Below are 17,276 nucleotides of genomic sequence, written 5' to 3'. Positions count from 1 at the left end.
AAATTGAAATACGATGGTATTTTTTCCAGTAGAGTCCACAGATCGTTCTTCAATTTGAAAATCGAGTTTTACCATTTCATGTTAGTGGAATACTGACATTTAGAGAGATGCATTAAAAAAAACATAATTAAGGGCTTCTCTGGTGGCGCAGTGGTTGAGAGTCCGCCTGCCGATGCAGGGGACACGGGTTTGTGCCCCGGTCTGGGAAGATCCCACATGCCGCGGAGCGGCTAGGCCCGTGAGCCATGGCCGCTCAGCCTGCGTGTCCGGAGCCTGTGCTCCGCAACGGGAGAGGCCACAACTGTGAGAGGCCCGCGTACCGCAAAAAAAAAAAAAACAAAAAACCATAATTAATAAGGGGCTGCCACTGTTTTTGTGTGGCATCTCAGCAGATGATACCCTGATGTTGCAGCTGGCAACTGTTTGTGAGCCTCTTGAAATGACGCTGTTTGTATTAAATTATGACGTTTCATAAAAGCATGCAACGTGATTTTGTAGGGTTAGAGACAAGAATACTGAGGTTGAAGTGCATTTATAGAAGTCTATAAAGTGGCAAAAACGAAGGGGCTTGAAAAAAGAAACAAAGTCATCTGAATATTCTCTGAATTACCAGTAAACGAGCCTCAGCTCTGCAAAATCGGTTTTGAAAAGAGTACTAATTGTTTCCTACGCACTTGCAAACTCTTCAAGTCTCTCAGGTAAGGGAAAAAGGGGGAAAAGTGTCAAGCCTTTGCAGGGAGGTTCGCTTCATGTTTGTGCATTACAACAATAAATACTATTACAATAGCGATGTGGGATCTCCGGGCAAACCGACATTGCCAAGAGGGGGAAAATGGTCCTTACGGAACAATTCTCTTTTGCCAGAAGGCCCTCAATTAAAATTGCATTTAAGCACACATAATGTATGGTTTTTTGTTTGTTTTTACAGTAGTAGCAAATTGCTTTCGCGTGTTATCCCAGTGCTGCATGTGGGATGGGACACCTGCCGCAGGTTTACGAATATCCAGGTGCAATGCAGGGCGGGACTCATCGCACAGCGAATGGTGTTCGCGCCCCAGCGGCAGCTGGCAACGCTCAAACCCCGAGGCGCAGCGTTCATTCCCACTAACCTCTGTGGGCCTTGATTCCCGATCGTTCCCTGACACAGCAAAGTGTCAGTTCACGTGTGTCCCTTCCTCCACTAGATGTCACTGTAAGTCAACCGCTCGTGGCGGGGGACCTGGGTGTTTTACGGATCTTCCAGGGTTATTAAGCATGGTGGGTCCCTGAACTAGTGTCCTCCCGGACTGGGGAGTGCAGCGCGGGGCGGGGACTCGCAGAGACGAGGACTGCGCATCAACACCAGCGGGAGGCTCGCAGGTCGCGGGGTGCAGGGCGGGCGGCGCGCTTCTCTCCGCCCCCGCGAGCGAGACGGTCACGTGCCGCGGAGGCGCTGACCCCCGCGGGCGGGCCTGGGAGGGGCGCTGCGCCCGTGGTTCGGGGTCGCCCGGGGCTAGGCGCGAGGCGGGCGCTTGCGCAGCGCGAGCCAGGGCCGGGACCGCCGCGGGCGGGGAAGGGCGGGGAGGAGCCTGAGAGCGCGCCGGCCGCCGGAGGGGGAGGGGCGGGGCGGAGCCGCGGCGCGCGCGCCCGTCGGAGGGGGAGGGACAGAGCAGCCACCGGGCGCGCTGAGGGCGGCCGCTGCGAGCGTGGGGCGAGTGTGGACCGCGGTGCGGCGGTGTGACTCCTTACCCGGCCCTCCTCCCCGCCCCCGGCGAGGGCACCGTGCGGCGGCGGCGGCGCCGGGGCCAGCGAGGCCGGAGGAGGCGGCCGTGCCCGGGCATGGTGGTCTGGGGTAACGCGGAAGGTGAGCGACCCCCGGGCCGGCGGCGTGGGTGGGGGCGGGGTGGGACCGGCCTCGAGTCGCCGGGAGGCGGCCCGAGCGCGGGCGGCCTGAGGCGGGGCGGGGGCGGCGCTCCGGCCCGGCCCCCGCGGCCCTTGGTCTCGCGGCCTGGGCGGCCCGCGGCGCCCGGAGCGCGGCCGCTGCCGGGTTATGTAACGCGTGACCTCCCCTTCCCCCTCCGCCATGGCGCGGCCGGCCCGCCGCCCGCGCTCGGCCGCCCGCTGAGGCGCCGCGCCGACGACTCGCGCCCGCGGCCCTGCTCGCCGGCCCCGCTCGGACCGCGCCATTCATTCGTGCGCGCGGGCTGCCGGCCGGGGCCACGCGCTGGATGCTCCGCCCGGCCTCCCGCCGCGGCGTCTTCCCCGTGACCCCGCATCCCCCCACCCCCCCGCCCCGCGTTGGATCCCGGCATCGGTGTCGGACTATCCGAAGGCAATTTTTACTCACTTATTTTTTCCTTGTTACTTATCTGTTGCCTTGATATGCAGAGCTCCTTTCCCCAACTGTCCTGGCAAGTGCCCCTTTCCCACTTCACTCCTCGTGAAAATGATTCAGCACCTGTGCAGACGGAAAGGGGCATTTCCTTATATGTTTCACCTGCTCTTTCTACCGAAACCCACTTTGTAAAGAAATACCTTAGTGTATCACTCATTAGTTGACCCCCACCCACCTGATTTAAAAAAAAAAATTGCAGGTGGTGTAAGCCTGCTGTTTCTATCTTCTACATTTTTTCAGGTCACGTCCAGCATAGAAATGGTATCATTTAAGTGAAAATAACGAGACTAGCACATATCATCAAAGGGCTTGTAACTAACTGGTAAGGACTTGATGTAGCGATTCTTATTTCTGTCTGCCTCCCCGGCCTCTCCACTATCGTCTTCCAGAATTAGCCATTTCCTCTTTAGGGTAGGACAGAGGATAACCTTGGTTCTTCCTGTGGACTTGGCGGTAACCCGTCCTGTGGGGTATACCGTTTACCTGCTTTCCAGACTTCCATCTCAGCTTTCCCACGTAGCCTTGTCTTAGCCTGAGCTGATGCTGCGGGCGTGTAGTTCCCTCCCTGTACTTCCTAGACCCTTGGAAGCGCACCTAGCGTCCCTCTTTTCCAGTGATCCTTCCCTGGTCTAGAAGGATCTCCATTCAATTCTTAGGCTGTTTATTTGCCACTTCTGTGTTATGATGATTTTCTTTTTATCCGTATCCTCTTTTTCTCTATCTCCAGGTCTTTTGTGGGCAGAATCTGTACCAAACTTGTCGTAGAACATTACTCCTATTTCATGGTAAACGATACGTATTTAAGTTTTGTGGTTTTTTTTAAAGGCAGGAATCAATCTTTTAGGAGTAATTTCTTTGAAACCTCAAGTAGTAAATATGTTTTCAGAATAATGTGTTTGAATATATAAGATCACTCCATTTTCTCCAACCCCAACTTCAAAACTCAGATTCTGTGTAAGAGAAAGAAACCCGTCCCCACCAGCAGCAAGCTAGTCACTAATAAGAGAGACTACATGTAATGCATATTTTATAGTCCTTTCTTTCATAGCTGCTGTAGTAGGAAGATAAGAACTTCAGAGTTAGATGTAGATTTAAATTCTAGCTCTACCCACTACTAGCTGTGTGTCCTTGGACAATTTAAGTTACTAATATCTCTGATTTTTTTTCTCATTTGTATAATGAAGATATTTCCTACCTTGGGTAACTGAGGATTAAATGAGCTCTTAAATGTAAGGCATCTAGTGAGTCCCTGGTACACAGTGGTGCTCCGTAAATACAAATTCCCTGTGGTATACCTTTTTATTGCAGTTCACAGTCTAGAATGAGCTGGGATGTGCTGAGACAAAGCATGAGAAGAAAGCTAATCACAAGAGGTGATAGGTACCTCTTCTTGTCTCCAAATAAATGAATAATCCCTAAACTAAAGAGCAGTAAAGCTCTTTCTGCTTCTCAATAGTGTATGAGTGTATGTGACATATTATAATAAATCCTGGAGTATATTAAATAGAACATTTATAAATGAAGGAAATACCTTTTAATCTTACTTTCTTCCTATAACAGCTCCCACTAAAGCATTAACATGGATATTAAAAAGAATCTATGGGAGATGAGGAAGGAGGAATATTAAAAAAGTCTTTTTCAGGGGCAATTAGGTTGCATGCTGTCCTTTTAGTATCTCATCTGCTTATAAACAGTACGTGAATCCTAGTCTGAGTTCAAGTATGTCTCCCTTAGACTGTTGCAACAGTGCCTTCCCCGGTGTCCCTATTTCTGTCGTTCCCTTCCCGACTGATCCCCACATAACAATCAGTGATCTTTTTAAAGACATAAATCACACTGTCACTCTCTTGGTGAAAACCCTCCAAAAGCTTCCTGTCACCCTTAGAATTGAATCAGTACTTTTTGCCGTTTCTCGAACAAACCAAACTGTTCCTCTCTTAAGGGTGTTATGCTTGCTGTTCTTTTTGTTGGGCCACCCCTTCCTCCCGGTGGTTATCTTGCTCAGATGTCATCACGTCAGAGTGATCTCTTCTCTGATCCCTACAATAGAAGCTAGCCCCTTTGTCACTTCTGATTCATTTTGCTTTATTTCTCTTCATGGCATTTATTACGAGGCAGAGATATACTCTTCACTTACTTACCCATTTCTCCCATAAGTCTTGTTTGTTCCAAAGCCTCTCCCCCACTGGAGGGCAGAGGCCTTGTCTGACTTGTTCATGGCTCTGTCTCTGGTGCTTAGAAGGGTGCTTGGCACATAGTAGGCTCTCAATAAAACTTGTTAAGTGAACGAGTGGTATAGTTGATTTAAACATTAGTTCTGGAGTCAGACAGCCAGGGTCAGAATCCTGGCTCCTACCATTTACTGATTGTGTGGCCTTGGGCTAGTTAATATCTTTTGGTGCCTTAGTTTGCTCATCTGTAAGATGGGACAATAATACCTACTTTATACGATTATGGTAAGAAATAATTGAGTTAATGTATATAAAGTTCTTAGAACAGGGTTATTTCACAGTTTTGAAAACCAGTACTTGAAATTAGCTCGGAATATTCACTTAGGACTTTGTGTTTTTGTGTGAGATTAAAAATGCAAGCATTGAATTTTACCTTTATTACTTTTACTGAATTTTTCTGGCTACCAAAGTTATATTTATGGAACTCCTTTTTAAAGTAAATACATTTTGTGGATGTCTAGAATGGATTAAAAAATAAACTGCTGAGAATGGTGACCGGTATTCGGTCTTAATGTGTAAGTCAGCTTTTTTATTCTTAGATCTGTGGAAGATGCTAAGAGTGATTATGTCAACAGCTGCCCACGGGAGTGGCTTTTATATATTTCTCTTTGAAGTTTAGCTAGAGATGTAATTGTGGTGATGAAAGGACTTGCTGGAGGCTGAAGACAGGAAAATCCTTGAGATACAGTTGAAGTTTGAGTCCTGTAGTAGTTGGGAAAGGAAAGATGTTTTACCATCTTTAGTGTGTTCAATTTCTGCCTTCTTTCATTATGGGTTGCCCACCCCCAAACTGTATTCATAGAAACTAAGCTGCCTGTGGTGATCGCCCTTGCATAATACCAGTTATCTTTACATAGTTCACTTGTCCTTAGTAAAATGCCTCGTTGTAGGAGCATTGTTTTATTTCACTTCTCAGTGTGAACTTTAGTCAATAGGATCCTAAACTTTGGGCCTTAAACTTTAAAAAAAAAATCAAAATACTGCTCTGTGTAACATTTGTTACAAAGTTTAATAATAATTGCTAAATCATTAAATATTTACTGTGTGTCAGGCTCTTTGCTTAGTGCAGGGTCTCATTTAATCTCCACAACCACCGGGTCAGGTGGACACAGTTTTAAAGAAACAGATTTAGAGAGATGATGCTACTTGGGCAGGTCACACAGGTGAGAAGGAAGCCAGGATTTCAGTCTGCTTCCACCTGATTCCATAACCCAAGGTCACAACCACTTTGCTATGAGGCAAGAAGAAACAAGGTTTCTGTTTGGAAACTTGCGTTGTGTTTCATCACATTGTTTGTATGTGTTGTTCTTCTTGACTACTGGCAGTTTTATCATTTTATGGCTGTTTTTTTCTTTTCTTTTTCTTTCTTGTTTTTTTTTTGGCTCTAACTACGACAGATCTTCCACAACTTAGAATGGGATTACTTTCCAGTAAACCCATTGTAAGTTAAAAATGTTGTAAGTAAAAATGCATTTAATACACCTAACCTACTGGACATGATAGGTTAGCCTAGCCTACCTTAAACGTGCTCAGAACACTTACATCAGCCTATAGTTGGGCAAAATCAAGTAAGACAAAGCCTATTTTATAATAAAGTGTTGAGCATCTCGTGGAACTTATTTAGTACTCTACTGAAAGTGAAAAACAGAATGGCTGTAACTGTATCTGTGGTTCCTCCTCCGGATCACGTGGCCGACTGGGAGCTGTGGGGCTGCCCCTGCCCAGCATCACAAGAGAGTACTGTACCCATATCTCTGGCTCCAGAAGAGATCAAAAGTCAAAGCGCGGTTTCTGTGGAACGTGTATCGCTTTGGCACCACCATAAAGCCGAAAAATTGTAAATCGAAGCATCATAAGTTAGGGACCATCTCTACTATACTTAAATGTCTGTATTTTTTATGAGTGTGACACATTTTAATAGGTTGATGTGCAAAATCATTTTTTCCTTATTAAATCATTAAAAATAAGTCAGCATCATGTGTGTCGTGGTAGGTCAGCTTTGTAATTAGTTTGAAAAGGTTTTGCATATAATAGATGTGATGCCTCAGATTTAGGAAAACATGAATGTCTTTAAATTTGCTTAAGCCTAAAAGAAATTTCAGGTAGCAAGTAAATACGTGTGTTTCTGCTGATCATGGAGCGAATCTTTATTATTTTTGTTTTTAGTAAGGAAGGACTCATTGGTGTGGAGCGTTTTTACACGATGGTAAGTTTTAATGATTTTTGACATTTACTTGTGACACTTCAAAAATATGAAGAATATCTAAATTATGAGTTGTTGACTTCTCAACACTTAAGTAGATTCAGAATGCCAGTGCTAGGATGAACCCTATAGATTCTGTAGGCCATGCCCCTGTATTTTCCTGGAGGAAAAATGAGACCCAGAGAATCATCTGATGATCGAGGAGAAACAGGACCAGAATCTAGGGTTTTGTGGGGTGGGTTTGTTTGTTTTAATACTTTAAAGCCATTTTTTTCTCTGCTACACTAAACTGCCCCCTTCATCATGCAGGGTAAGACCAGTGTATGCTTAGTATCTTATGTTCAAGAGGGTAGAGAATTGAGCGATATAGTCATGTAAACTTGTGATTTAAAGTCATGAGGTTTTTTTTTTAGTCATTGGCTTTAAAGTAATAGAAATGATTCTGTAATGTAGTTAGAAATTATGCTTTCTCATTCATGTAGGCAGGTAATTGTCTTATGCACATAGGATGGTTTGACAAGCTTTTTAAAGACCTGATCTTTAAAGATCAGATGTTGTGGCTTTATCCTTAAATTAAAAGATTAGTTAGGGATGGGCAAAGAAGTTGGTTGTGGTGTGAACAGTTTTTACTTGAGCCCAGTACCTGAGTAACCAGAATGTTGTCTATTGCTTTCAATCATGCCTGATCAGAACCAAGACTAAAACGAGCTCTTGGGAAGTTTAGTCAGAAAATAGTAGCTGAATTTTACATTTTCTAAACTCCATCATTTCTACACTTGAGATTGCTAATATGTTTTTATCATTTAGGCACTAGTCTTAGTTACGTAATTGAAATTATGATTTAGATTCCTTACTCTTAAATGCTTTTCATCAAATTTCTCAATTTTATCTTATAATAAGCTGTATTTCTAAATGACTTACTGGCTATTTAAGCCTTTTTAATATAAATTTATTTTTTTGTTTATTTTTGGCTGCATTGGGTCTTCGTTACTGCACACAGGCTTCTCTAGTTGTGGCGAGTGGGGCTAGTCTTTGTTGCGGTGTGTGGGCTTCTCGTTGCAGTGGCTTCCCCTGTTGCACAGCACAGGCTCTAGGCATGCGGGCTTCAGTAGTTGTGGCACACGGGCTCAGTAGTTGTGGCTCGCGGGCTCTAGAGTGCAGGCTCCGTAGTTGTGGCGCACAGGCTTAACTACTCCGAAGCATGTGGGATCTTCTGAGACCAGGGATCAAACCCGTGTCCCCTGAATTGGCAGATTCTTAACCACTGTGCCACCAGGGAAGTCCCTATTTTAAGCCTTTTTAAAAATTTAAGCTGGACGATCCTGAATTTAAAAAATATTTTAACAATTTCTTCTTTAACATTTTTGAGAGCATAACCAAAAAAGTCCCTTACTTTTTCTAATGCTTTATGCCTTAAAAAGTGCTTTTGCTTGACTTTTTCTCATTCAGCTGCCATAGAGTCCTGAGAAGAGAGGTAGGGCAGTATCTCCTATTTTATAGGCACAGTGTGATTCTGGCATTAACCACTCAGTGTTAGGACAGACATCACAGGTTAAGGGCTCAGTCCACCAGACTCCCCTTAACTTCAGGTGCCAGCTGCAGGCTCCAGGGCTTCCAGGCCACCTGCACTTCTCACCAACTGGCCACATAATTGGGAGTTCCCACAGCCCCCTCAGACTTGATAATTTGTTAGAATGACTCACAGAACTCAGGAATGGGCTGTACTTAGAATTATCATTTTATTATAAGGGATACAAACCAGAACCTGCCAAAGGAAGAGATACGCAAAGAGAGGTCTGGGAGGGTCCCAAACATGACGCTTCCGTGTGCTCAGGGCACATCATCCTCCTGTATCGGTTTATGCTTACCAACCAGGGAAGTTCACCCAAGCCTCAGGGTCCAGAGTTTTTATTGGATTTTTATTACATTGGCACGATTGATTGAGTCATGGGCCACAAGGTCGAATTTCGTCTCCAAACCCCTTCCTTTTCCAGGAGGTCAGGCTGATAGCATGTGGCTCAAAGCCAACCCTCTAATCACTTGGTTGGCCTTTCCAGCATGGCTAGCCCCATCTTGAAATGAGGGGCTTACTGGGAGTCACCTGTTAATAAAAAGATGCGTCCCAGGGGTCCACCATGGATAACAAGGAGACTCCTATCAGTTGTGAAATTCCAAGGGTTTAGAGTCTCCCAAGAACCAGGGACAAAGGCCAGCCACACTGTTCATTAGAGAACAGTAGCTGAGGAGGTGAGAACAGATGCACAATTGTTACAGTTCAAACTAGAACACACCTCTGTAGTAGTAGCTCAGAGATCTCCAGCATTTGGAGCAGGTTGCATTTGAATATGTATGTAGAAAGATTGCCTTCTGTTGAAAATTGTAGTGGTTTTTTTTATCGGTATAATAGTATTTGAAACCTGGGTTGATGTTCATCTGAGTGAAATTTTTTTTTTACGTAAATTGTGTTGTAGGTAGGGTTATAAACTACATACTTTTTGGTATTTTTTTAAAAGCACAATAATTTTGGCTCAAAAAGTTTGATTTTGGTATTTATTTTTGAGTTCGTAATTTTAGGCTTAGGTTATTGCTACTGTTAACTGAAAGGAAATCTAAACTTAATGAAGGTGGAGGTGTTGATAATGTATTTGTTGTTAGAGCTGTAAAAAATGTTGCAGTAACTTAGTTGCCACTTTGAATTTTAGATCTTGAGTTGAAGTTACTAGCTGTTCAAGTTTACAGTGTTGAAGGTTAATAATGTTTTTTTGCATATTGCTTATGCCCAGTAGAAAATCTTACTTCTGATTGTCACTTAAAGGTTATTACATTCTCTTGGAGCTCACTGAGTGTTTCTCAGAATTAGCGTCTATTAATTCAGGCATGGAGTGCTAAATAACGATGACTTCTAAGTGTCTGTTGAAGAATGTAGCATCTCCTTAAAATGTCATATCATCCTAAAAAATAGTGGGATTTTTTTTGTTGTTGTTTTTAATATATGATGGGGGTTCTGGGCATGAAGCAAGGGAAGAGAGGCCAGAAGGTAATGCAGTGGCAGTTTCTTCAACATTCTACTCTATTTTCACTTGCAGTTACATTTACCATAAGGATTTGTGAGAAAAGAGATTCGTGACAGATGGAACTGATAGCAGATCTAGAAAAGAGTGAGTTTGACCATATTTTTTGAATTGCAGTTACTCAGAAGGATTTGTTTTTAGTTGTATGCCACCATGTATGCCGGTTTACCTTGTGAGTTTGGAGATCTAATGCATTGTGTGGGTGCAATACATGAGATGAGGACTCCTGCCGAGACACGTTAATAAATCTTGGTGTAGATGAGGCTCGGGAGCCAGAACCTTTCCCATCTGTGTGCAGCCATCCCATCCCCCATCATTTATATAAACAAGTTCACACTTCCTTTCCTGACTTTAACAAAGGAGGGTTCAAACTTCTTAGTATGATATTTGGGGCCTTCTGTTACATTCCCTCAGCTACCTTGTTAGTTCATCTATCACTGTCTCTGTGTCAGCCCCAGAATGTTGCCTTAAACATCTTTTTCTCTTTCATGTTTTTGCTCATGAATTTCCTTCTTGAATTCACCCCCTCACTCCCCTCTGCCTGTTCAAATCCTACTCATTGCCCTCAGCTCAGATCCGCCTTTGCAGTGAAGCCTTCTTGGATCTCGTCTCCAAGGTGAGCTTTACTGCTGTCTTCTGTGTGGTCTGTTGTGTTTTGTCAGTGCCTCTAATGTTGGCTTCTGATTGTAGTTCTGTGCAAATCTTTCTTCTCTAACAGGTAACTTTGGATTGTGGTTTACACTTTGCTCATCTTGAAAACTGCAAATTACAGTAAATACTCAGTGAATATGGAGTAACCTGTTAGATCAGACCTGGGATTTGGGGGGAGAGGGAGTGGGAGGCAAAGGACAGGAGAGATCTCCCTCCCAGACCAACTGGGGAGTTGCCTTTACGCCCGTTGTGAAATTCTTTCTACTAGTGCACATTGTAACAGCATTCTTTCTGCATAGTATACTGTCTCATTACCTCTGAACTTCTCCGGTCCTTGTCTCTGTTCTCGCTGACCACTCTAGGTACATACACTACAGGCAAAATTGGTGGTTCTCAACGTATGTGCCTCACGCCAGCAGCATCAGCATTACCTGGGAACTTTTTAGAAATACAAATTCCCAGCCCCACTCCTGACCTACAAAATGAGAAACTTGGAGTTGGGGCCCAGCAGTCGATTTTAACACATTATTGACCGGAGACATATCAGTACATTTTTAGAGAGTGATGCAATTAACATCACCATGCGAAGTTGTTGGAGCTTAAAATTGATCACGGGTTCATTATACAACTTATGACTGTCATTATCATTCACATTTTGCTACTTTAGGTTTTTGTTCCAACCTTGTGTATATTATAAACGTAAAATTTTCAAAAATGATGTATTGCAAAATTTTGAGTGAAGAAGAATTTTTCAGTGAATTTTATGTAGATATACTGTCTGATTGTCCGAGCAACCTATATACTAATGTCTCAGAAGATGATAGTTCTTCAGAATATAGTTCTGATTCAGACGATGTGAATATTAGAGCAACAAAAAGACAAAAAAAACCTTAGTGATTGATTCTGATACGGAAAGTGAAAATGAAGCTCACGATGTTGGAGAAGGCTCCTTTTCTTCCACAGAAGAGTGGATTGAAGACAACATTTCACAAAAATTAGAAGACTTTACAGGTGTGTAGGGTATAACTATTGAATGTAATAAACCCACAAAGTGTTAGTGAAATAACGGAATTAATTTTTGGCCAGCCAACATAAAAACTGCCCGCCACGGGCATTAGATTCTGCAAAAATCCCCTGGTCAGTAATGAGTTTAACAAGCCCTCTAAGTGATACTGGTGAAGGCTCAAGAATGAGAACCACTGCTCAGGATACAGCCCCCTCTTTGATGTTACCTCCTTTATTCGCTAGCTGAGTTCTGTCCCTGTTTACTTCTGCTGTGGCCTTTGGAGTCTTTGATTTATTGCAACCTTGAACTTTTCTTCAGATAACCCTTTGGCTTTCCTGTGAGGCTGTGCTGCCTCTCCTTAGTGAAGATCACTGGCTTTTTCCTCCCTCTTTTTTTCCTCCCTCTTATAGACTCTTTTTTTATCATATTATCTCCAGAATATTCTTTTCTTTTCCTCTGTAGCCTGATCCCTATTTTGGACATGCTGACTTTGAGATGCACGTGGGACATCCTGGTGGAGACACCTAATGAGCGATAGGAGTTCATCTTGCCGCACCCTGGAAAGCCAGAGAAGGAGGTTCTTTGTACTTTATTAAAACGGTGTCTTCATTTCCTTTCCCATCTATGGAAATCTATAATTACAGGGAAGAAATTTATTAGTGATTCTTTTAGAACGCCTCCTTCCGCTTGTTTTCAAATGACTGATTTTGTTGGATCAGTCATTTGCAGCGGGGGAGGGGTGCGTATTTTCATTGTTATGAATAACCAAGAGGATAGAGAGAAATTTGTTATATTAAATTGTTTGGGATAGAACATTTGCTTTAATAAGATCAGCCTCAAACTGGGACATTACAGATGTTATGCATTTTCGGTTTTGTTTTTTTTTTTGCGGTACGTGGGCCTCTCACTGCTGTGGCCTCTCCTGTTGCAGAGCACAGGCTCCGGACGCGCAGGCTCAGCGGCCATGGCTCACGGGCCCAGCCGCTCCGCGGCATGTGGGATCTTCCCGGACCGGGGCACGAACCCATGTCCCATGCATCGGCAGGCGGACTCTCAACCACTGTGCCACCAGGGAAGCCCGCATTTTCAGTTTTAATACAGGTTTCCCCTGCTACCTGGAAGTAGAGTGTTCCTGTGAAACCTTTCTTAAGCCAAAATGGTCAAAAGCAAAGAAACCATTACCGTAGGACTCACCTTGCTAACGGATGCACAGAATAAACTAAGATAAAGCACAGGTGCTCACAGACAGTGACACAGTCCAAAACCATAGGGGCTTTTGATGCTGAGATGCTGAGCAAGGTTCCCGGGCAAGGACTGGGCGGTACCAAGGTGCTCGGGGTGCACGCTCCCTCTGCAGCAGGCTGCTGTAAGACAGGCTGAATGCTGTTTTTGCTTTGCCCTTTTTGTTTTGTAAAAGTGAAAATCATCTTGGGGTTTCTTTTGGTTAGCGGAAACAGGTACTAATGTAGGTCTTTCGTAAGAGCGAAGCAGTGCGAAGTAAGCTTTTGAAAAGTGGAGGATGCCTGTGTATCCAGACATTTTTCTTATGTATCTTATTGCTTGTCTCTCCTTTTATTTCTGTGTCATTTATTGAAATAACTGACTCTAAGTCATAATATGAAAACAGTGAAATCCACTTAGGTTCATTAGGGTGCAGGCTAACCAGGTACCACAGTGCAAAGCTGTGACAGAGACTTGAGAGCGCAGTGATGCAGAGAGTGATGAAGTAGCTCTCTCCGCTGTGATGGGGGTGGCGGTTCACAGCTGATGAACTCCTGCTTGTTGTAGGTCATTCGGGGGCCCAGGTTCCTTCTGTTTGCTTAGCCATCCGCTAGGGTATTGTCTTTATTCTCTTGGTTGAAGCCAAGTTACCTCACAGCTGCATTCCAAAAAAAGTAAACAGCTTCCTTTAAGGATACATGGCACAGATTTTTGTATACGTTACTCTGCTCGCATCTCATTGGCCAGAACTTAATCACGTGGCCACTCCTGATTTAAAGGAGCTGAGGAAATGTAGCCTCTTGGCAACCCTGCTCCCCACTAAGAGGGGGTGGGAGAGGTGTTCTTTTACTAAAAGAAAGGGAGACTGAACACTAGGGGACAGTTGTCATTCTGCCACTCCAGAGTTTGGGGATCTCCAAGACCACCCTCACGTTCAGTAATTCACTGGAAGGACTGAGAACTCTTGAAAGCTGTTGTGCTCGTGGTTATGATTTATTACAGTGAAAGGTTACAGGTTAAAACCAGCCAAAAGCATGGGGCACACAGGAGAGGTCCACGTGTGGAACTTTGAGTTGTCATCACCACAGGAATCTGGGATGGAGGTGACTTCTGTTAATGACAACTGACAATGCCCATGAAGTATTGTCAACCAGGGGAGCCCACCTAAGCCTTAGTGTCCAGGGTTTTTATTGGAGTTTGGTCAAATAGATGAGGTTGACCTTCCGTCTCCAGCCTCTCAGAAGGTTGGTAGTGCATGGTCCAAAGCCTCCACCGTAAATCACAAATCCCATTGTTAGACTATCTGGAGTGACTCTTAGCCCCTACATAAACAGACATTTGTCAGGCAGGGCATTCCAAGAGTAAAGGCCAGACCCCTCTTTGAGCAGGGTTAATTCTTTACTGTATAGCCACATCTGTGCATAGCCTTTGATTTTTTTGACAGAGTAGCATAATATGTGTACTTTCATCTTAAAAGCCTTTTTAAAAAATGGATAGATATATAGAATCATACATTTAAAAAACTGCAAGAGACTAGAGTTTGCCAGGTCCACCTCTATCCACACATGAAAGAACTAAGATCTGACTGCTTAAAAGGTCAGTTAAAGTTGGTAGTGTCTCTGGGTCTCTACTTCTCATGAGTATGGACATGTACAGTTGGGGTCTAGATGCAAGCTGTTTGTTGGACCTGTTTTCCTCCTTAGTCCTTCCGTCGCATGTATGGCAGCTACTGTTTCTGACCCAGACAGGTGCTAGGGTCGAAGCATCTGTTTTGTTGAATTGTATTAGGCTAGTTCAATTCAGTAGAAGTGTTCTTTTCAGGAGTTTATTATACTGATAGCATTGTTCGTTTCTCCACTGAAGATTTGGAGACATAGGTTTGTACAAGGTAAGTGTGATTTTGTATCACAAACCGGCCGTGCGGCCTTATCAGACATTTTATCTTAGCCCTTCTACCCTAGAAGGCGCCTGTGTGCAAAATAGCTAGTATTTGGCCTGCCTACTCCATGGATGTGTTGTCAAGGTAAATAGGGTATGTAAGGACCCCTTGGAAAAATAAAAGCACTATGGAAATGTAAGATATAGTGGTGTGTTGAAATTTTTAAAATTTAAATGTTAAAAATTTAAGGAGTACTGAAAAACAGGAAATGTAAAGTGTCAGTCAACAGGTGAATTTTTTAAAAGAAGGTGGGAATATGGTAATTTTCCCTTCCCTTTTCTGTTTCCTGCATTTTCTCAGTTTTCTGCAGTAAGCATATAGTGCTTTTATAAATCGAGAAGGAAAAACTATTTTTGAAAAGGAACACTTAACAAGACTGAATACCGAAAACACGCAAAGCAGCGTATAAACACAAATCATGAATTTGGAGGATAATAGAGAATGCCTCAAGAAAAGATAGATCAGACTCAGTTCTAGAAAAGGCTTCAGTACCCACATGTATAATTTGTTGTTTAGAGAGTGCTGTGTATATTGTAGCCCCTTTTATTTGGTGGGTTAAAGTTCTTTGAAGTCTTTGGTGTTGATCAAAATGGTATCATATAGTACAGGAATTGTTTAACTGTGCATAAAAAAATTGATAATAGGAAAATGCTTCAGTATACTGAAGGTGAAGAGACCAGGTTAAAAAAAATTTTTTAAGGGTTCTATTAGACTAGGAATAGTATTTGGTCTAAATATCTTGACATTTTATTTTTATGTTTTTCAAAGGTATTTTAAATACATGAAATACATGCTGTATTTAAACTGTCAGCTCGGTTTAGAATCCCTAAAAACCAGTATATGGTGAAGACAAAAGATTGTTACAAAGGCATAATAATGTCCTTCACACAGGTGTCTGATTGTTGTTTTTAATACCTTGGTGAAAGTCTCTTCAAAGTCAAAACCTGACTAGTATGTGGGTGGGTCTAGAAGAAGGTTCTGCTTCCCTAGGTTTTGGAATTCAAGAATCTCCATTGTGCTCTAATAACTTCAGTGGTCTGAGAACTATAGCCTTAAACAATGATGGTCTCTAAGGTTGAACCAAAACAAAACCTCAAACAGCTGTTTATCTGTGTCGAAGCCTTTAGCATTTAAGGACAGATGAGAGCCCAGTGGAGCAGCTTTGTTAAACTTTGTCAGTGACTGTGTCCTAGCACTTTGTTTACTTTGTCAGTCTCGTGAGGAGGATACTTGGTCCTAGTAAATTAGTTTTGCACATGGCCTCCCACTGCCCTCCCCAGGAAAAAATCCCAGATGTGCTATACAAGTGTCCTGGAGAAGAACAGCCTGCTTCTGAGCTTTGTATCCTAAGTGGACATCCCGGTTACCCCCTTCCCTGCAGCTAGCCAGTCCCTGTGAACCCAGTTGCCAGTGTCAGAGTCCTTTTTTTAAACTTTCTTTGCTTATTTTTAAAAATATATTTTAAAAAGTTTTAATTGTGGTAAAATGCATATAACATACAATTTACCATCTTCACCATTTTTAAGTGTGGCATTTAGTATGTTCACATTGTTGTGTAACCATCACCACCATCTGTCTTCCCAGAATGCTTTTCACCTCGCATAACTGAAATTGTACCCGTTGAACAGTAGCTCCCTGTCCTCCCAGCCCCTGGCAGCCACCATTCTGCTTTCTGTCTCTATGAATCTTACCACTCTAGATACCTTATATAGGTGGAATAATATGGCATTTGTCTTTTTGTGACTGGCTTATTTCACTTAGCATAATGCCCTTGAGGTCCGTCCATGTTGTAGCATTTGTTGGAATTACCTTCCTTTTTTTTTTTTTGAATTTTTGAATTTTATTTTATTTATTTTTTTAATACTACCTTCCTTTTTAAGGCTGAATAGTGTTCCACTTTATGTATATACCACACTTTGTCTATCCGTTCATCCATCAGTGGACACTTGGGTTGCTTCTGTCTTTTGGCGTTTGAGAATAATGCTGCTGTGAACATGGGTGTACAAATATCTTGAGACCTTGCTTTCAAGCCTTTTGGGTATGTACCCAGAAGTGGAATTGCTGGATCACACGGCAGTGCTATTTCTAATTTTTTTAGGAACCACCGTAGCATTTTCCATAATGGCTACACCATTTTACATTCCCACCAGCAGTGCACAAGAGTTCCAGTTTTTTCACATGCACGTTAACACTTATTTTCTGTTTTTTTTTTTTTTTTTTGATTGTAGCCATCCTAATGGGTATGAGATGGTATCTCATTGTGGTTTCAAGTTGCATTTCTCTAATGGTTAGTGATGTTAAGCATCTTTTCATAGGCTTAATGGCCATTTGTATATTTTCTTTAAAGAGATGTCTATTTAAATTTTTTGTCCATTTTTTAATCAGTGTATTTGTTTTTTATTGTTAAGTTGTAGCACTTCTTTATATATTCTGGACATTAGTCCCTTTTCAGGTAGATGTTTTAAAATATCTTCTCTCATTCTGTGAGTTGCCTTTTGCTCAGTTGATTGTGCCTTTTTGATGCACATTTTAAAATTTTGGTGTAGTCCAATTAATTTTTTTCTTTTGTTGCCTATGCTT

General features: G+C 42.9%; 1 protein-coding gene across 8 annotated transcripts in view; it reads left to right on the top strand.

Moving 5' to 3' along the window:
* Positions 1–1,667: 1,667 nt before the first annotated feature.
* Positions 1,668–17,276, top strand: part of REV1 (REV1 DNA directed polymerase) — an 81,539-nt gene continuing 65,930 nt past the window's right edge. For 3 of the 8 annotated variants that reach the window (XM_082642664.1, XM_082642665.1, XM_082642662.1), the window contains exon 1: positions 11,955–12,113. In XM_082642664.1, coding sequence (XP_082498790.1) covers positions 12,064–12,113 — 50 coding nt within the window. In that variant the 5' untranslated portion in view covers positions 11,955–12,063. Of the gene's footprint in view, positions 1,844–2,614; positions 2,697–3,041; positions 3,160–9,894; positions 9,967–11,954; positions 12,114–17,276 lie in introns of those variants that run through there. The other 5 variants (XM_082642667.1, XM_082642668.1, XM_082642669.1 and 2 more) reach the window with 5 other exon arrangements.

Source organism: Mesoplodon mirus, assembly GCF_964341445.2.
Source record: "Mesoplodon mirus genome assembly, chromosome: 14".
Taxonomy (NCBI): Eukaryota; Metazoa; Chordata; class Mammalia; order Artiodactyla; family Ziphiidae; genus Mesoplodon; species Mesoplodon mirus.
The sequence above is the reverse complement of the archived record's forward strand: the minus strand, read 5'-3'. Positions and strand labels throughout refer to the sequence as shown.